The 20,086-nt window shown below is 54.4% G+C and overlaps 2 protein-coding genes across 3 annotated transcripts in view; one reads left to right on the top strand and one right to left on the bottom strand.

Moving 5' to 3' along the window:
- Positions 1–1,852, top strand: part of IPPK (inositol-pentakisphosphate 2-kinase) — a 37,230-nt gene extending 35,378 nt beyond the window's left edge. For both annotated transcript variants that reach the window (XM_055128014.1, XM_055128015.1), the window contains exon 13: positions 340–1,852. In XM_055128014.1, coding sequence (XP_054983989.1) covers positions 340–565 — 226 coding nt within the window. In that variant the 3' untranslated portion in view covers positions 566–1,852. The remainder of the gene's footprint in view (positions 1–339) is intronic.
- Positions 1,853–2,517: 665 nt separating this feature from the next.
- CENPP (centromere protein P) overlaps positions 2,518–20,086 on the bottom strand; it is a 225,955-nt gene continuing 208,386 nt past the window's right edge. The window contains exons 6-8 of the mRNA XM_055128778.1: positions 4,370–4,449; positions 3,231–3,322; positions 2,518–2,949 (exon numbers count right to left, since the gene is read on the bottom strand). Coding sequence (XP_054984753.1) covers positions 2,819–2,949; positions 3,231–3,322; positions 4,370–4,449 — 303 coding nt within the window. The 3' untranslated portion in view covers positions 2,518–2,818. The remainder of the gene's footprint in view (positions 2,950–3,230; positions 3,323–4,369; positions 4,450–20,086) is intronic.

Genomic DNA, 20,086 nt, shown 5'->3' with positions numbered 1-20,086 from the left:
TAGGACTAAAACTCAAAACCAGTCTCCTTCCAAATGGGAAAAACAAAACACACAAGTTTTTCCTCCGACAGGGGACAAGGCACATAAAGAGCGTCTGTTCCCGACATCTTGTCTGCTCGGCTGACGGGTGGCCAGAGCTGCCTTCCTCTCCTTGGGTTTGTAATCCTTGGCTCATGATTAAGTGACTTTCTCAGCGTTTGTTTATAGCACTGGGAGATGGGGCGTATCAACTGTGGGTTTGACAAAATTGCTTTTCCATCTTCCTCCGCTTCTCTTAACTCTTGTGTCGCCCGGGGTGGTGGCTGCCGGCACATTCTGAGCTCGCGTTTCCCCTTGCAGCCCCGAGCAGAGGCCCATTGTCCCTTCGTCGAGATCCCGGTTTGCCTTCTCCGTGTCCGTCTTGGACCTTGACCTCAAGCCCTACGAGAGCATCCCTCACCAGTACCTGCTGGACGGCAAGATCGTCAGCTACTACTCAAAGACTGTACACGCCAAAGACGGGCCCGTGCGGGCGGCGAGGTTCAAGGACAGTGAAGACTGCACGCTGGTCCTCCACAAGGTCTAACTCTCCCTGTCGTGTCTCAGAAACTTGAATCTAGAATGTGAAAGTGGAGTGCTAGAGCGAGTTGCTGTGGTCTCGGGTGACTTTGGCCTCTGGATGTGCTCTAACCCCGGGCACACGGGTTGGAAGCGCCCTCGTGACGCCATCCAGAACCGGGGCCGTGGCTCGTGAGCCGTGGGCCTCGGCTGCCTCTCTTCCTTCAATCGGGTTTCCGTCACCCCTGGGAAACACTCTGGGCAGTTCTTCCTTCCCAGCCAGGGCTCATATCTAATTCTCTAATGCAAAAAAAAAAAAGGAAAAAGAAAAGCCTTACAATAAGACTCAAGGTTGCACCCCCGCCCCCGCTCCTCACCCGAACACTTGAATCTTCACACACACCTTAAAGCGGGCGCGTGTGAGCAAACATGGCGACTACTGGAATGTTCCCAGGGGCTCGAGTGACCCGCCCCTCTCGGAGCTCGGGCACGGGCCTTTCTGCGCTGTGGTGTGCAGGCTGGGTGGCTGATCGACACTTGGATCTGGGTAGCGTGGACGGGCTTCCTCGGGGAGGTCTCTGCCCGATGCTGGGCTGGGCACGAAGCTGGGGGTCAGGTCGGGACTTGGGGTAGGACGATGCCACTCATGGGGGCCGCGACTTTTTTCCCCTCTGAATGATTTTCTTCTTTAACTTGCTGGGGACGCGGGGTCTTTCCCACCCGGACTGGCTGCTGTGGATCTGGAAGCAGAGCTGCGGCCATGCCCAGGGTGGGCATCACAGGGCGGCCATTCTGGCAGCGCTGCGTTTCCTGGCTGTGTGTGTGTGTGCACGTGCGCGTGTGTTGTGTGTTGTGTGTGCTTGGTGGCCAGGGAACCCATCTGAGCTGGCATCTCTCTTCCTCCTCCCTGGCCCTGTTCCTCCCTTTGCCCCGCAGACACGCTTGGTGTGTGCGGCCTCGTGTGCTGCTGGGCCGTGTCGCCTGCAGGGCCGCCAAGACCCTGCTTCCACAGAGGAGCGTCTCCCGGCTGGCACCAAGAGGGTCTTGTTGGGGTCACCGCGGGTGCCCAGCTGCTATGAAAACTGTTGGGAATCTTGGCTTTAGTTTTTTTTTATTCTAGGGTAGGTTGTACAGACTGATTATTTATATCATCGTTTCGAGGGGCTAATGAAGGCTTACTGTAATGTAATATTATGTAAGTGAAACCATGGAATTGTATGAAAAATGCCACATGAAAAAGAAGACTATTTTGCTGATTGTAAATTTTTGTGGGAAAATTTTTGTGATAACTTGAATTACACTCATTTGAATCAAACCAGCTCTTTTGGGATTTATTCTGTTTCATGTGACTTCTTCCCGGACGCTCAGAGGTGCCTCAGACTGTGAGGCCGCATTGGGGCCGGGGGCTCCGTGGGTGGGTGAGCCCCACAAGCTCATGTCTCTGGGTGAGGAGGTGGGCTGGGACTTGGGGGCTCCCGGCGCAGCTGGGGAGACTAAGAAGCGCGTATGGGAGAGAAGGAAGGAGAGCGCCCCCTGCTGGTGGTTCCACTCAGCCCCTGGTCCTCGTCCCTCTCTGAGTGTCCGGACAGGACTGGTGGGTGGCTCGAGAATGGGGCCCGGGCCAGTGCTGCCCTGACCTGTGGGGACTTCAGCACGGGGACAGCTTCTTGGGCGTGGAGGACCGGACACCTGTGAACCAGGGCTACTGAGGCCCCGTGGATGGACAGTGTGTTCTTTGCTGCTTCATGACTTTTTTTGGGGGCGGAGGGATGGTATACCCGGTGGTGCTCAGAGGTCACTCCTGGCAGATTTGGGGGACCTTATGGGGTGCCAGGGATCAAACCTGGGTTCGCCTCAGCTCCTGTACTGTTGCTCTGTCTCTGCCGCCCATGACGTTTTTAATGCTCCCTGTTATGTGGCATCAAAGAGAGGGAATGCCTTCCAGTGCTATCGTACCGACATGGGCGAGGAGGAGGGCACATCTCTCTTGGCCATCTGAGGAATGTTCCAGAAATGTTTTGCCTCCAGGAGCACCAAGTGGATGACGACTCAGACGTGTGTGGGGCCGGCCATTCCCCTGCTCTTTTCCCAACGTCCTGGCTAATTCGACAGCATCCACTACACTTACACTTGCCTGGCGTTTGTAATGAGCTTTATTGTACACGTCACAACAGGTATATGTAAGGCACCATCACTGCTGTGTGGAGGCCGAGCAGTGCAGAAAATGGGTTCTGAGTGGGAAGCGGCTCCTGTGGCTCCTCGGGAAGGGCGTGTGTGGCTCCTACGCGCTCGCCGGGGGGCTGAGGGCTGTGATCAGGCCTTCCAGCGTCCCCTCGACGCCCAGCACCTCTAGCATGCTGCGGAAGCTGAGTGGCGCTGCTTCCAAGGTCCTGTTCTTGTCCAGCTTCAGGGCTGTAACGACATTAACTGGGTGAAAAAAAAGAAAACTTCAAAAAAAAAAAACAAAAAATGACAGGTTTAGCATTTCCTCCTCCTTGGCTGCAGTGAGTAAGCAGAAAACGGGACAGGTTTTCAGCTGGGAGCCAGAGGTGGGGGCGGGCACAGCTCCCCCGCCCACCGAGGGCCCCCAATAAAGAGACTTAAAGCCCATATCTAAAGTCCATTTGTGAGGCTTCCGACTTTCCGTCTGCTGCGTGGGCCGAGCAGAGGCCGGCGGGCTGTCCCGGCCCTACCTTGCACCGGTGCTTGCGGGAGAAGGTCCAGCTGGGGCCACACTTTTCCCCGCTCATCTACTTGTATCATCCAGACAATGAGGAATTCAAACCTGAGCGAGGCAAGAGGCATCACTGAATGGTTTTCGGAATCTGACTGGAAGAGCCTCACCCAGCAGAGGCACTGCACCCCCTTCCCGGCCCCCTCCCCCCATCTCCCACAGAGACCACCGTTCGTGGGCGCGGAAGCAGGACACTGGGCCTTAGAAGGCCCTGCTCTGTGCCTGTTGTTGCGTGGCGCCGCAGAGTCTCTTTGGCGCGTGGGAGACAGCAAGCTGGCAGACACCTCAGAAGGCAGCGGGGGGGACAGAGCTCAGCACACCTCGTCACCCAGAAACTTCTCCTAGCCCCGGGAGGCCTGGCTACTCAGGAGACATGAGTAGGGATGTCATAAATAACGGGAACAGAACTCCCCTCAGACGCCCACGATCTGAAGACTGCTCAGGGACACAGCACGGGGGGCCCCGGTTCCATCCCTCGAGCACTGCCAGGTGTGGCCCCAAAGCAACCCCCAAATAAAAGACCTAAAGACAGAAGCAGCACAGTCACCTCCCTGAGCATCAGTGGTGGGAGGGCAGCTCTCCGGCGCCACACAGCCGGAGGCGGATGCTGGAAATGATGTTGAGGAACATGGCAACATGGAGTCTAGGTGGGAGCTACACGCCACTGTCAGGCTCGAGAAGGAACGTGTAATGCATGTGCCAGGGCCAGAGTACAGTGGTCAAGTGCTGCCCTTGCGCACAGCCAACCCGGTTCAATCCCTGGCTTCCCCCACGGTCACCTGAGCCCTCTAGGAGTGATTCCTGAGTGCACAGCCAGGAACATACCCCAAGCACCGCCAGGGGTGGCCCCCAAGCCAAAAAAGAAAACAAAAACCAAAAACTGTAACACCCCAAAGCTATGTACCCAGGGGATGGTGTGGGACGGGAGAGCGAGGGGAACCCTCCCCCAACTCAGCGCTGCCTTGGGGACCTGCAGTGAGACTGGCCCGCGCGCCCACTGGCTGCCGCACCACGCGCTTCAGCGGAGACCCAGCAGGTGCTCCCTGTGCCCTGCCATCTCCCCTTCCAAGGCGCTGGTGGCCGGGGGCCCCCACTCACCTGGGCGGCCTGCCGCTCTGGATGCCCATGCTGCTGCCCGCGGGCCCCTCGTAGAGACGCACAGTTCCTGGGTACTTTTCCTGCGGGGAGAAGAGACGGTCACACATCCCCGTGGGGCTGAGGCACCATCTCAGGGGCTGGAAAGCGACTTTTTTTTTTGTTTGGGTCACACCTGGCGATGCACAGGGGTTACTCCTGGCTCTGCACTCAGGAATTACCCCTGGCGGTGCTTGGGTGGCCATATGGGATGCTGGGAATCGAACCTGGGTCGGCCGCATGCGAGGCAAATGCCCTCCTGCTGTGCTATCGCTCCAGCCCCCATGACAGACTTTTTGAGGCGACTGTGACATTGCCCCAGGGCTCCTGAGTTCCATGCACTGAGGTGTCCCCGCCCAGGTTCTTGTTTGTGCAGCGCCACTGGCAACTGTCCCGGGTTCAACCTCTTCCGGAACAACTCTGGGCCTTGGGTCACAGGACCCAACAGGGGTTCCTGTTCCCTCGCTCCCCTCAGGTAAGGGGCGGCCTCCACACCGAGGCCCGGTGGGCTCCTCGAGCTGACTCACCAGATGATGTGGACTCTGCCTAGTTTGCCAGGTTTCTCGGTGCCCAGCGGGTTTCCCTCAGCCTGACTTCCAGCCGGGTCCCTTCTGGACCACGTGCTCCAGCCCTAGCCACCTGGATGTCTAGCTCCTGCCCTCCGCGGGCCACCCAGGCCTTCCCGGACATCTCCCCATCCTCAGCCTAATGCCCGGCTGCTGGGGTGTTTGGGGGAACAAGCGCTGCTCAGAAAATGTCTCTGGAAGGAAACGAAGGGACCCAGGATAGCTCAAGCCTGCCCTGCTCAGACGTGCATGGGGAGGCAGAACCAGGCCCCCCACTACCACCACCACCGGCGATTAAAACATAGATAAAAGGAAAATCAGGTGGTGCTTCAGTGTTTTGGCTTGCAAACAGGCAGGGTTGATGTTGTCAGTCCTCCTGGCCCTTACAGAGATTCTGGAAACGTCCATCCGCATCATTTGTAGCAGGTCTCTGCAACCACCAGCCAGCCAGAACCGGCCCCTTAGTGTAGGCACCTTTGAAAGCATCAGAACACTCGCGAGGCGATCTGGCCATCGCAGCCAAAAAATGAGCAGCCCCACCTTTGTGGTTATTGGAAACTACCTTTTGTTGTTCTTGTGAGAACAGGGACTGGAGCGATAGCACAGCGGGTGGGGTGTTTGCCTTGCACGTGGCCGATCCGGGTTTGATTCCTCCGTCCCTCTTGGAGAGCCCGGCAAGCTACCGAGAGTATCCCGCCCGCACGGAAGAGCCTGGCAAGCTCCCCGTGGTGTATTTGATATGCCAAACAGTAACAACAAGTCTCTCAATGGAGACGTTACTGGTGCCCGCTCGAGCAAATCAGTGAGCACAGTGCTACAGTGCAGTGCAGCGTGAGAACAGACAGGCGGTCGGGCTGATCACATGGATAGTATCCTAAAGAATACTACAGTGGGACCAGAGCAGTACAGCGGGTAGGGTGCTTGCCTTGCATGCAGCCAGGCCCCCCTAGGGTCCCCCTGAGGCAGCCAGGAGTGATCCCTGAGTGCAGAGCCAGGCCACACACACACACACACACACACACACACACACACACACACACACACACACACACACACACACACACACACAAAACCACAGTGAGATTTTGTGTGCTTCGATGTGGCCTTGATGGAGGTACAAGACAGCAGGGCTGATGCTGGGTCAGATGCAAGTCTGGGGGTCCTCAAACCAACTGCTAGAGGTTCCGGAGCATCCGGGGATGGCAGAGAGGTGTGAGCTCACTGGGGAACCGACCAGTCAAACGGCCAGTTCGGGAACCCCAAGACTTAAGGCCTTCCTGAGGCTGCAGGTTCTTGGGAGGATCTACAGCAGCACCAGCAGGCGAGGCACTGTGGGGGCAGAGGTGTGTCAGCTACAGCTCACAAAGGACCAGGCCACGGAGCAGCGTCTGGCGTCAGCGGGAGGCCTGGGCCTCTGACACAGCGTGAAAGATGCCGACGGAGCAAGAACGCGTCCAGGCACCAGGGCTGTTCTCACCAAGTGCTGGGGGGGCCCGGTTTAGGCTTACAGAGGATTTCTGTTTTATGAGAAAATGTATACCTCAAGCGTGTCAGCTGGAAAGTGCTGGTTGCTCTCGAAGCCTTAAGCTCTTCTAAATGAAGAACAACTGCGTGAGGAATGTAAAGGCTCAGCGGTCGCGGCATGTGGCCTGGGCCGGCTCCAGTGGCGCTGGCGGGAAGCGGTCTGGCTGCGGGCTGGGCCCCGAGCAGGCTTTTGCTCAGGGCCTCCCCTCGAGCAAAGTCGGGGTGCAGAGCAGCTGCTTTCTCCAAGAGAGGGGGTGTTCCCTTCTTCTTGGGGCGGGACAGAAACAGCAGGAAGGCCGACATGAGAGGGGGCCGGGGCCACGGCTTCACAGGCGCCGGGTTTCCTTTGGGGTCTGTGCCAGCCCCCTGCATTCCCTTGTTGCCGTAACTGCACCAAGCAGAGCACAGCCACAGCAGGGGAGAAAGCAAGCAGGGGCTGCGGGGCAGCCTGGAGGAACACAGGGCAGAGCAGGGGGCGAACGAGGGCAGGACTCGGGCACAGAAAGACACTGTGAGGCAGAGGTGAGGAATGGCTGACCCCTTGCAAACTGGACCTTTCTTCAGCACCAAGGTCACATTTCAACAGCAAAAACCAAAATCAATAAATCAACAGCACTGTATTTGACATCCTAAAAAGGTGCTCAACTGGCAGTGCTCATGCTCTGGCCCGTGGTCAATCCCCAGCACCTCCTGCACAGCTGGATGCAGTGTTACCTCCCCCAGCAGAGCCAGGGAGCCCCCACAGAACTAGCGAAACAACACCACAAAGGATGACTGCAAAGGATGACTGCGCCCCGAGCCGGCGGGGCCACGCTCCCCTCGCGAGCCGAGGTCCTTGCTTCCTGCGAGCAGCAGTGACGAAGGGGCTCCCGGGGCAGCCCTTCTGGGCAGCACTCCGTTCCGTCAGCGAGAGCGAATGCCACACTCGACTCGAGGTGGCTCTGCCCACGCGGCCTGGGCTCACCTGCAGTGACGGGACACTGCACTCAGCTGTGGCGGGGGAGTGTGGGAGAGGGCAGGCAGGGCTATACTGGTGACAGTCCAAGAATGACTCCCGGCCCTGTGCTCAGGGGTGGTGTTCCGGGACGGTACGGGTGCCTGGGATCAGGCTGGGGTTAGCTGCAGGCACGGCCAGTGCCCTCTCCTGGCCCCCGCTGGACCTTGTCCAGCTGCTGGCCGCACGCCTGCAGTCTGTGCGGGCTCTGTCCTGGGGGTCTGCAGTGCGCGGCGGTGCGCGGGCCAGTGCCAGTCTCATGCCCACGTTTCTGGTGGAATCGCGGCTGGCCAAAGGGAAGAGTTTTTGTTTTCCGGCCACACCCATGATGCTCAGGGGTTGTTCCTGCTTTGCTCTCAGGAACCGCTCTTGGTGGTGCTCAGGGGACCATGTGGGATGCCAGAGACTTAACCCAGGTCATCTGTGTGCAAGGCAAATGCCCTACCCACCGTACCGTTGCTCTGGCCCCAGGAAATGGAATCTTCAACAGCTTTAGAGAAACCCAGTCTTTTTTTTTTTTTTGCTTTTTGGGTCACACTAGGCGATGTACAGGGGTCACTCCTGGCTCTGCACTCAGGAATTACCCCTGGCGGTGCTCAGGGGACCATATGGGATGCTGGGAATCAAACCCGGGTCGGCCGCGTCCAAGGCAAATGCCCTACCCGCTGTGCTAAAGCTCCAGCCCCAACCCAGTCTTACGTTATTTCTCAGTCATTCCAGCTCAGAACAGGCAAATAGGAAACCTTCACTCCTAAGTTTAAGTGTCCCTTAGAGTATCAGCTGAGAGTCTAATTATCAAATGATAATTCATTTGATTTTAATGTATTCCAAAACATTATGTTTGGCCAATTTGCTGATGCAATAGTACAGTGGCTGGGAGATTTGCTTTGCATGTAGCTGACCTGGTATTAATCCCTGGTCACCCCATATGGATTCCCTGAGCACTGCCAGGAGTGATCCCTGAGCACAGAGCCATGAGAAAGCCCTGAGCAACACCACATGTGACTCCTAAACAAAACAAAGTGATAAAGTTCACATAACAAAATTCACTCCTTTGAAAGAGATAGTCTAGGGGCTGGAGCGATAGCACAGCAGGTAGGGCGTTTGCCTTGCACACTGACCCGGGTTCGATTCTTTCATCCCTCTCGGAGAGCCTGGCAAGCTACTGAGAGTATCCTGCCCGAGTGGCAGAGCCTGGCAAGCTCCCTGTGGCGTATTCCATATGCAAAAACAGTAACAACAAGTCTCACATTGGAGACGTTACTGGTGCCTGGTGCCCGCTCGAGCAAATAGATGAGCAACGGGACGACAGTGCTATAGTGCTACCCTTCTCTAGTACCTGTCACACAGCATAAGCAACCACTAGTCCACAGCAATCTTGATTAATTTGCCTACTGTAGACATTTCACATGAAAGGAGTCTTAGCATACATGATTTTTCTTGACTAGCTTCACTCATCATGCTTCCCAAAGCCCCTCTGTGCTGTAGCATGCATTTGCCCTTACAGTGCTGAGTAATATTTCATCTGTGGACAGACACTTGTTCTTCAGCTGGTGGGCACTTGGGGGCTTCTACTTCTAGGCTGTTGCAAACAGCACCGACCTGCGATGACCACTCACATGTGACTTCTCATGCAGACCGATCTTTGTTTTTCTGGGTTACAAGTGGAATTGATGAATTATGTAATTCGAGAAAAGGCCAAATTGTTTTCCACAGTGGCTGAAGATTTTTATCTGTGCCGAAGGGATTCTAATTTCTCCATCTCCTTGTCAACACTTGATATTTTATTTTTCTTTCAAAATTCTAGCCATCCTAGTGGATATTAGTGTTGCTTTGTGCTTCCTCCCGCCCCCACCCTCTGGGCTTACTCCTGGCTCTGAGCGCAGGGATCACTCCTGTGGGCCTGGGGAACATGTGGAGGGCCTGAGATTGAGCCCGAGTCAGCTGTGTCCGAGGCAAGAGCCTCCCTACCTGCTGTGCCATCACCTGGCCCTGCCATATGCCTTTAATGTTCATTTACACAATTAGTATAAAACACCATCATGTTGACACTGTTTTGGGGGTTTCCTTTATTTTTGGTGGGATTATCGAGCAGTGCTCGGGGACCGTGTAGTGCCAGGGATCAGACCGGTCCTCCTGCATGCAAGATACTCGGCGACTGAGTTATTCCTCTGGCTCATCTGGAGAACTGCCTGTTCTGATTCTGTTTCTCAGTAGTGATGCGGGGCCAGCAGAGAGTGGGCATGAACTCGGGCACTGAGTCTGGGTTCTGCATGTGTGGGGCACGTGTCTGTCCCACCACTTCAGCCACATCCCCGGCAACCCACTTTGGTTCCTTCACTTTCAAATGTCTGAATTCAGGAAAGATTTTACTGAAGAGAAGGGCAAAGAGGGAAATGAAGGCAGGGAAGCTCCTGGTGGGGCTCCTGTGCCCCACCTTCTGGAACCTGTCCCAGGAAGGGCAGAAACCTTGTCCTACAAAGAAAGGGAGGTGAGCACTTTCCACAGAGTCTAAAGCAGGAGGGCCAGTAAAATGAGGGAGCACATTGAGATGATTATCTCGGGGGTTTGACTCTCCAGTGGATGGGCACATCCTGTTGGCTCCTTCCTTAGGGCCAGCCCTCTCACCCCCTCTCACGTGTTGCGCCTGAGCTACTCCGCCCAGCACTGTGCTCGTGTAACACCGGGCGATTTTCCTTCGTGAGCTGCAACGCAAATCCCAGTAGCTAGATGGTGTGGAAGATGCTTTCCCATTCCGCGGATCGTTCTTTTACTTTCTCAATGTACAGTTTTAGTCCAGTTTTCTTTTTCTATTTTGACTGGACACCCGGGTAAGGATTGGCGCCTGTGGGACACTTCTGGCCAAACTCGGCCCCTCAAGCTGCCAGCTCAGTGCCAGTGCCCGAGGTGCTGTAAGCCTGGGCTCCCGCAGGCCCGTTGCCTTCCAGTAAGTACGAGCAGACCCAGGACTAGATCGAGGCTGGGGTCCTGGGCAAGGGAGAGCAAGGTCCAGTGCAACGGTTCTAGGTTGGGGCCGGCGCCCAGATGGAAATTCCAGCTGCGGACAATTCCAAAGGCTCAGGAATGCACGTGTCATCCATCAGGCCTCAGAGGCGCAATAGCAATACCCGTCACACAGTGCTCCGCTGTGCACACCTGAGCTGGCACTTTGCTGTCATTTTGGGGCCCTTCCCAGTGGCGCGTGGGGACTCCTGGGCAACCTGGCCTCCCGCCCCAGAGCCTGCACGGTCAGGCATGGTGGGGCGACCTTGCTCAGCTGTGGAGCTTTTCTCCTGGGTCTGGTTACAATGAGGAGGTGCTGTGGGCCCTGCTGGCTCGCTCACAGCCACGATCCCTGCAGCGTCTGGACAAGGCGTCTGTGGGCACCTCCCCGAACGAGGCCACACCCCTGCCCCCCCATGGCAGGGCCACCCCTACCACAAAAAAGTCCTTTTCAGATGCCTGGACCTCCCTGCTCTCCGCATGCTGTCTAAGAGGGCTCTTGGGCCGTCTAACCTGCCATGTGGGAGTTACGGAAACGTGGTGTGTGGTGGGGGAAGTCGCTGCTTTCCCCTGTCACAGTTTTCTAGGGCACTTTCTCAGGCCACGCCTAAACATGCCAATGCTGGCACCACCTCAGTTGTCTGTTTGTCTGGGAGGGCGAATGGGGCTGGCATGTACCTACTGGGTGGGGGGGGGCGTGACTTCTCTCTAACTTATTGGGTGTAAATACTGACTCATGAGTGACCAGGGTAGTCACTGGGATCTGCCCTTTCCTAAGAAAATTCTTTTTATGTGAAGGCACCGTGATTTACAGGACTCATGACTGATTCCCAGGCGTACCATGTTCCAGCACCAGTGCCACCACCAGTGTCCACTTTGCTCCACTAATGTCGCCAGGCTCCCTCCTACCCTCCAGTCGACCTCTATAACGGGTACTATTCTGGGGTGCCACACCCAGCAGTGCTCAGGGATCACTCCCGACGGTGCTCGAGGAGACACACGGGATGCCAAGGGTCGAACCTGGGTCAGCCGCATGCGAGGGGAGTGCCCTGTCCACTGTACTAGCTCTCTGGCCCTATGTGTTTTAGCTATGGGGCTGACAGTCCTGTTGCCAGAAGGGTTTCCTGCATTACACACTCTGGCTCCAGACCCTCCACCGCTACCCCCTCCCCGCTACATCCCTCCCTCTCCCTGGCGGAAGCTTCCTGCTGAGGACCAGCTCTCAGTTTCTGTTGCCTTCGGGCACTTGTTACTCCTTGATCATGCTTCTTCATATCCTGCGTACGAGAGGGAGCATTCTGTGTCTGTCCTTATCCTTCGCACGATCCTCTCCAGATCCGTGCACAGAGCAGTGACCGCAGGATTTCATCTTTCCCTCCAGCGGGGTGGTACTCTTTTGTGGAGATGTACTGGATGTTTCTTTATCCAGTCATCTGTTCTTGGACACTTGGGCTGTTTTCAGAGTCTGGCTATTGTGACACTGCTGCAGTGGACACAGGCGTGTAGGTGTCTTCCCTGAATAGTGTTTTGGGTAGCCGCCAGGAAGGGGAATGGCTGGATCACATGGAAGCTGGATTCCGAGCACTCTGAGGAGTCTCCGTATTGTGTTCCCAGAAGGCTGGACCAGTCAACACTTCCAGCAGCAGCGAGTGAGAGTCCCCTTTTCCCTCCATCCGTGCCAGCACTGGTTTTGTTATTTCGGTGTGGGACTGGTTTCTCTCGAGGCGCCCACCGGAGAGAGAAACCAGGAGCCAGACGTTGGCCTTTCGGAGTCTCAGGAAACCTGCTGTGTTGGTGGGAGGGGCCCGACAGGACTCTGAGCCCTGATGCGCACTGCGGCTCCTCCAGCCCCCCTCACGCTGGGCTGCCTCTCTTCTCACTGGGCACACCCGTCACCCACTGTTCTTTGCCACAGGCAGGCGGGGTGACGTGGCAGCATCTCTCCATGTTGGGGCCACAATCCCAAATCTCTTGGGGGGGGTAAATGCTGACCTTTGTCCTGTGGTCAGAGAAGGAGCTGCGACCCCAAGGAGAGTTGTGATGGTTGTCGGACTGTGATGAGCAGAAGAAAATTTTCCCTGTGACAACTTTCTCGGTAACACAACCAGTCCGAGGGTTGCAGCCTGAAGTTCCCATGGAACCTTCCAGATTAGCACGACTGGCAGATGGCGGGGAAGCTGGTCGTGTCCAGAGCGCCCTCAGCCATACCGACCGAGATTTTCACACAGCTCCCCGAGCCCCCGGCTGGATCCAAGGACTCTGATTGTAAATATTCTGATCTCAGTCGGTGTGGAGAGGCTGGATTTCCAAGCCCAGTGGTGTGGGCTCCAGACGGGGGAAAGTAAACATCCCATGAGGTAATGCGAACACTGTGCGGCCGCCTCACCTCTGGTGAACCACGAGGCTGACTTTCCTGGACGAGCTCCTTCGGATGAGCCACAAACAATCTGCCCCCACACGGTCACATATGAGAGGCGTCTGGTGGGTGAAAATGGAAGGTGGCGGTCAGAGGGTCTGGTCAGGCCACCTGACTCCTGTTCCATGGGTAACGGGGCGGTGTCCCCAGCTTCTCGAATACAAGGCCCTTGGGGACCCTGCGCCACAGGAGCCATCCAGAAACATAATTAGGAAATGATGAGAAGCTCTGAGAAAGCACTGCTGGTCTGGAGGGAGGGGAATGTGTGTTTTCGCGTTGCTTAGCGAAACAGCCACAGAACCACTGTTTTGAGACCACAGTGGCTCATGGTTCTTTTTTGTTTGGTTGCTTGTTTTGCTTTCGGGCCACACCAGGTTGGTGCTCAGGGCTTACTCTCGACTCCACATGCAGGGGTTATTCCAGTTGGGTGCCAGGGATCAAAGCTGGATAGGGTACATTTAAGGCAAGCACCCTACCCAGTGCAGTACTGCTCTAGCCCCACGTGATTCTGACAAAGACACACACAGACACAGACACACACATTCACACACAAACACACACACACACACACACACGCACGCACACACGCACATACTCAGCTCACCGTGCATGGGTTGTGTCAAACATCTTCAGCCCCTCCAAGCTGACCAGCGAGGCCGTTGTCCACACTCCCTCTTCTACCCCTTTCCTTGTTTGAGACAAATCCGGGACCACCTCACTGGGATTCTTTCCCAAAAGAAAGTGTCTTTAAGTGAACCCTGTGGGCGGGTTACTACCTTCCACTTGGACAAATTGTGCCATGTGAGAAGGATGTGAAATGTGGGCTTCAGTCCTGGGCAGTCGGCGAGGCTCTGGGGCGGACTCAGCGGCCCGTGGCGTGGGGCCTAGCATTCCTGCCCGCCGTCTGCTGGGGCTCAATGGGGCTCCAGCAACGTGGGTGTTCCCAGAACCTTGTGGAGGGAAAAAAAAACACAAAAAGCCCAAGGACGGGCCAGATGGGGCCCGGGCGAGAGAGGCTGGATTGGTCCTGGAGGCAGCACCGCAGGCCTGTTTTCTTTGGGGAAGCGGCACTGTGAGAAGCCGGAGAGCAGAGGACAGGAAGGAACCAGCTGCCCAAGCCACACGGAGGCCAAGCCCAGCCCGGTCCACGCAGGGGCGCCTCTGCCCGGTGTGTGCGCAGGCAGCAAGCGCGCTCCAGGACACGGGCGCCTTTTCGCCTGACCCGCGCCTTCCTGGGCCTCCAAGATGGAAACGCACCTTCGCTGTTTCCCGCTTACTCTGCTCTCCAGCCCTGGGGTACGCGCAGGCTCCAGGCTTCCTTCTGGCCCGGCTCAACTGCCCTTTCTGGAGGTTCCAGGAATTCCCCAGGGATAAAGCAGTAGCAAGTGGGAAGGACACTTGCCTTGCACAAGCCAAGGTTCGATTCCCAGAATCCCAGATTGTCCCCTGAGCCCTGCCAAGAGTGAGCCCCGAGCACTGCCTACGTGTGGTTCCAAAACGAATCAAAACAAGCAGATTTCCTTTTTTCCTTTTGCTTCTTTTGGGTCACACCCGGCTATGCACAGGGGTTACTCCTGGCTCTACACTCAAGAATTACTCCTGGCGGTGCTCAGGGGACCATATGGGATGCTGGGAATCAAACCCGGGTCATTGGTGTGCAAGGCAAACGCCCTCCCCGCTGTGCTATTGCTTCAGCTCCAAACAGGCAGATTTTTCAAGCTTCCAAGGAAGTCATTCCCAAAAGAAACCCTTTCATTCCCAACTACTCCCCCTTCCTGTTTTCCTACAGTTTCCACTAAGTGTTTATTGTTTCACTGGAACTAGATAAATCCCTCAAAGGAATCTGTTTATTTTTGAATCCTGTGTTTCAGACTGTACCGTGTCTGGTCTGTGGCACTCACAGTGGGTTCCGTCCCCCTGGCTGTCCTCTCTCCTGCGATAGCTCATCTCTCTCCCCAGCCTGATGTCCCTGCGCTGGTGCCCGGCTGCTCTTCTCTGGCCCACGTGCCACCCCAGGGCCTGAGCAGAGTCTCAGGGAGCAGCATCGGATGGCGGTGGCGGCTGGGGCCAGGGGTGGGAAACGCTTTGCCTCCACCTGTTCTTCCCTTAGGGAATGCGCATGGGGGAGCATGGGGAGAGAGAACCAGGCCAGCCTGGACAGGAAGAACACCCTGTGGCCCTTCAAACATGGCTGGGAAAAAGACCCATGAATGTGGCTGCTTTCAGAAACCCAAGAGCTGCTGATGGGAGAGAGAGCCACCGAAATGTGGCCAGAAAAAGATTACCCTGGTCTAGAAAATGGATCAAAAAACAAAACAGAAGGATTGGGGAATCCTAGGCATGGCTAAAGCATGGGAAAGATTCTCCTTTAGTACACATAAATAGATTGTGTGTACTGATTTAAGATGAAAGGGGAAAGGAGGCAGTAAACATCCTTCAGCCAACCTGAAAGGTGACTTGAAGGACCCCTGGATCAACCAATAACATCTGAGGTTAGGGCCGAAGAGAGAGCACAGTGGGGAAGGCACTTGCACTTGGCCGACTCGGGTTTGATCCCCGGCATTCCATATATGGTCCCCCAAGCACCTTCAGGAGCAATCTCTGAGAGTAGAGCCAGGAGTGACCCCTGAACACAGCGGGGTGTGACTCAAAAAGAGATGACATCTTGACAATACAGATAAAATCTGGAGGGGATTATACCAAGAGAACTAGGTCAGATGAAGAAAGGCAAATACCAAAAGATTTCACTTACTGTGGAAAATAAGAAAAGAAGGAACCAAGCCAAAGCAAAAAAAAAAAAAAGGGGGGGTGTGGGGAAACAACCTCTAGGCTCTTAGAACTCGGGTTAAGGGGTTAAGCAGAAGAACGGGTGGTGGTGGGGGAGGAACAGACTGTGGGACAGATCATGGGTGACAACTAGACACTTGGTGGCTCAGGTGTTGTACAATTTGAAGAGGAAAGTGGACCAGTTTCCTCTTGCTCCTGGAATGAGACCTGCCATGTCCTCTGGCCACACAGCAGCCCTCCAGCCTGGCGCACCTGAGCCGGCGGGAGGATGGCCATCCTGGCTTCACTCAGGCATTCAGAACAGATAACGCAGGCACCGTCAGCTATTTCCTCCAGGCTATCTGAACGGCTCTCAGATCAGGCACATTTTCTTCCCTGCCCCGGAACGACAGGCCTCAGTACAGGGACTTCTCTCCAGGCATGCAGTGAACTCAGGCTGATGCCAAGTGTCTGTCCTGGGGCCGGGTAACTTTGCTGTGTGCTCTGAATCATCTCTGTAACACACCCCCAGCGTCAGGGTGTACCATCCTTCAGGAAAGGATGAAAACTATCTGAAAACAGAGATTTTACTGCTGACTCCCTCTTTGCAAACTTATTTAAATAATTGTTCAATTGTTCAGCACCTTTGGGGAAAAAAAAGGGAAAAGGGTCATACCCAGCGATGCTTGGGGCAAATCCTGGCTCTGAACTCAGGAGTCACTCCTGTGGTGTTCAGGGGACCGTATGGGATGCCGGGGGTTGAACCGGAGTCAGCCATGTGCAAGTCTAATGCCCTACCTGCCCTGCTATCACTCCAGCACTGGAACTTTTATTTTCATCATCATTATTATTTTGGTTTGGGGGCCCCCATTGGTGCTGAGGAGGCCATACGAGCTTCATGCTTGGGAGCTGGCTCCAAATGAAACCACAGCTGGAGTCCGGCCTCTTGCACGCGAAGTCTGTGCTGGCCCGCTGAGCTCTCTCTCAGCCTGGCTACTGAACGCTCTTGGGTCTGAAACTACGGCCCACATGACTGTACTCAACCCGACTTAGTTCTATCATGTCTGAAATGCACATGGGATAAACATGAGAAAAAAACGAAATAAACATGGGCACAGACTAGCAGGTCTGTTACACGAAAGTCTTAGTCTTCAAGACGTTCCTCTGAATGCCTGTGGTAGCTCTCGGAATCCCCTCCTCCCAAGAAGGAAGAAACATACTAATTTCCAGAACTGCGGCTGACCAAAGAAATGGAAACAGACTTTGATCTGGGAACAGGAGAGAGAAGCGGCACCGCGGGCTGAGGGTCCAGCCAGCCGTAGGCCACTTGTCCAGGAAGCGCCCGCACGGGCCGAGAGAAGCAAGCCCGCTGCTGGCTGCCGGCTCCTCTTTTATAAAAGACGAAACAGCCCAAGGACAGATTTCAAACTTCCTAAAGTCAAATACAATTTCCGGGCCGTTCTCTCCACCAGGTAGTGGTTAGTGCAGCACCCATGTGTGTCGGAAGGGTAAGTCCGAATTGGTGCCAGAAGAACTGAGCCCAGATGTAGTTTACCAAGCTCTTAGAATGCAAGAAAATGCACTGGCAAAAAAGTGCTTAAAAGACGAAACAAAACACAAACCCTTAGAACAAAGCAGTTAATAGAGTGTTTCACTGGCTGACCGGAGCATTTGAGAGACAGGTGCTAAGCTGGTCTCTCCCCCAGATGTGCTCGCTCAGTTTCCCACTGGTGCCCAGGCCTGCTGGGGTGAGAATGAGGTTCCCCAAACAATGGCCATGTCCCAGACTCACACAGACACCGGCAGGGGCACTCAGCTAGCTGCCAGAGGAAGGCCAGTATCTGCATATGCTTCTGAAAGCAGTTCAGTTCTTGGGGAGGGCGGGGTGGGGGGGAGAAAGAAAGAGAAAGAACATCTTTTTTTTTCTTTTTTTTTTTTGGCAAAAGGAGGACAATACTATGCTGTTTCCATCATCAAATGCATTAAACATTTTGAAACGCTATAAAGAGTGGCTAAAAAGTGATAAAAGCCAGGAAATGATGACACTCTAGTTATTCTTGCTGAAATTACAACAAGACTTTGCAAGATCGTAGTGTTTAGAAAGGCATAACGTGATGATCTGAAATCTCCTAAGGATTATAAAATAAAATAGTTTCATGTTGTAAAATAGACTTATAGGACACTGAGTTCAAAACCTTCCTTAAAAGCCTGCAGAATGTTTCACACGCCCTCCAGCGAGACGGGCGAGCACGCTGGGAGAATGTGAAGAATGCGTGGCATCACCCTTAAGGGGTGAGAGAGAATGCAGAGTGGCATTAGTTTGGCTGTTTCTCTCTCCTTCTTATTTATTCAGCTTTGTGGTGGCAGAGATCAAACTCTGGGCCTCACATATGCAACACAAATGCGCCATGGCTGAGTTACACCCCTGGTCCTTTTTGTTATTATTTTTATTTTTGGTTTTTGGATCACATCTGGCAGTGCTCAGGGCTTACTCCTGGCTTTGGTTTTGGTGGTAATTGGGGATGGAACCAGGACTGGGGATGTGCAAGGCAAGTGCTTTAACCTCTCTCTCGTCCCTGGAGACATCTTTCTTTTTACATATTTTGTTGTTGGTTGTTGGGCCACATTTGGTGGTGCTCAGAGCTTAGATGCTGACTGAATGCTCAGGGATTACTCAGGTGCTTGGAGCATCCTACTGGAGTACCAGGGATAAAACCCAGGTAGGCCATGTACAAGGCAAGTGTGCTAACTGCTGTACTATCTCTCCAGCCTGCCTCTTCCTTTCTTTTTTTTTTGGGGGGGCTACACCCAGCAGTAATCAGGACTTATTCCTGGCTCTGCATTTAAGGACCACTCCTGGTGGGGCTGAGGGGACCCTATTTGGTGCTAGGGATTGAACCCCGGTTGGCCATATGCAAGGAAGGCAGACCAGCTCTAACCCTTGGACTGCATCTTTCTCTTTTAAAAAATGTACTTTCTAACTTTTGAAATAATATATCCACGTATTGAATGGAGCTGTGGTTGTCCCTTTAAATATCCTCGTCATAGGTCCAGAGACTGTGGCTCAAGGGTAAGGCACTAGCTTTAGGTAGGAGAAATCCTGGCTGGTCCCCAAGACTGCAGGAAGAGAGGAAGGGTGGGAGTGGGGGAGGTGGAGGAGGGAGAGAAAAAGAAGGAAGGAAGAAAGGGAGGGAGGGAGGGTGGGAAGGAAGAAAGAGAAAGAAAGGGAGAGAGAAAGAAGAGAAGAGAGTTTAAGAGAGAAAAAGAGAAAGCAAAGGGAAGGAAGGAGGGAGGGAGGGAGAAAAGAGAAGAGAAAAAGAAAGAAGAGAGAAAGAAAGAAAAGAAGGAGAAAGAGAAAGAAAGGAAGAAAAAAGGAAGCAAGAAAGCCATAGCAATCTGGTCTCCCAATTTATCTACAACCTCCCACCCACCCTTCCCTCACAGGATCTCTCTGGAGTTCTGGTCTTTGAGAGACAGATGCTTGAGTCTCTCCTCCTAGAACTCTGAAATCTCGCCCCTCCACTCTTCCTATCTGCCTCAGACCTCCCCTTAGCTTAGGCCCCAAGTCCCTGACCTGCTATAACTACTAGGAGGGGGGCGTGCGGGGGAGGGTGTCTCGGCACCCAGTGTGCTCTGATTTGATGTTCCTTCTTTGCGCATCTCACGACACTTCTACTTCATGCTTGAGCTTGACAAGCTCCCTGAAACACACATCCTACAGATTCCCACACCCATTCCCACCCCATGGCCCTCCCTGCTTCCTTTGCAGTGAGAACCATCGCATTTTTCATTAGTCTCCAATTAATTTCAGAAATAAGTAACAAACGTGTTTTATAAATACAGAACGGTGAAAGCTAAAGTTAAGTTCCCCTTTGGCAAGACCCGACACCATCTCCTAGCTTCTCTCCCTGCTGGACATACTGTTGCTCGTCCCACATTACAAATCCCCCTGGAACACCAAAAAGCAGGTAGAAGGTAGAGCCCACCAGATTGCTGTGAGAAGCACCGTGTCTTATACATGCCAGCAACAGGCGGGGAGAGAGTTCACAGCACTGGAGCACAGGCTTTGTTTGAGGTCCAATACCCGGGACACATGGTCCTCAGAGCAATGCACCAGATAGAGCCCTTGAGCACCGCTGGGAGTGGCTTCAAAAACCAAAGTGAAAAACGACATACATTCACCGCTGGTCCAGTCGTCTCACCCCTTCGGATTTACCCAAGTACCAAAATACTGTATTACACATATATACACATATTATACACAGCGACAATGGTATCAGTGCCCCAAATCTGAAGCTGATTCAAGTGCCCTCAAGGGGTGAAGACCTCCCTATTATGGAGCCAGTGACAGATACCCATGGAGCATGCATGGCACCAATGTATTCTGGGCATGACAGACACCAGACTGAACG

Source organism: Sorex araneus, chromosome 2 (genome assembly GCF_027595985.1).
Source record: "Sorex araneus isolate mSorAra2 chromosome 2, mSorAra2.pri, whole genome shotgun sequence".
NCBI lineage: Eukaryota > Metazoa > Chordata > Mammalia > Eulipotyphla > Soricidae > Sorex > Sorex araneus.
Note: the sequence above shows the minus strand (reverse complement) of the source record. Positions and strands in the feature narration are given on the sequence as shown.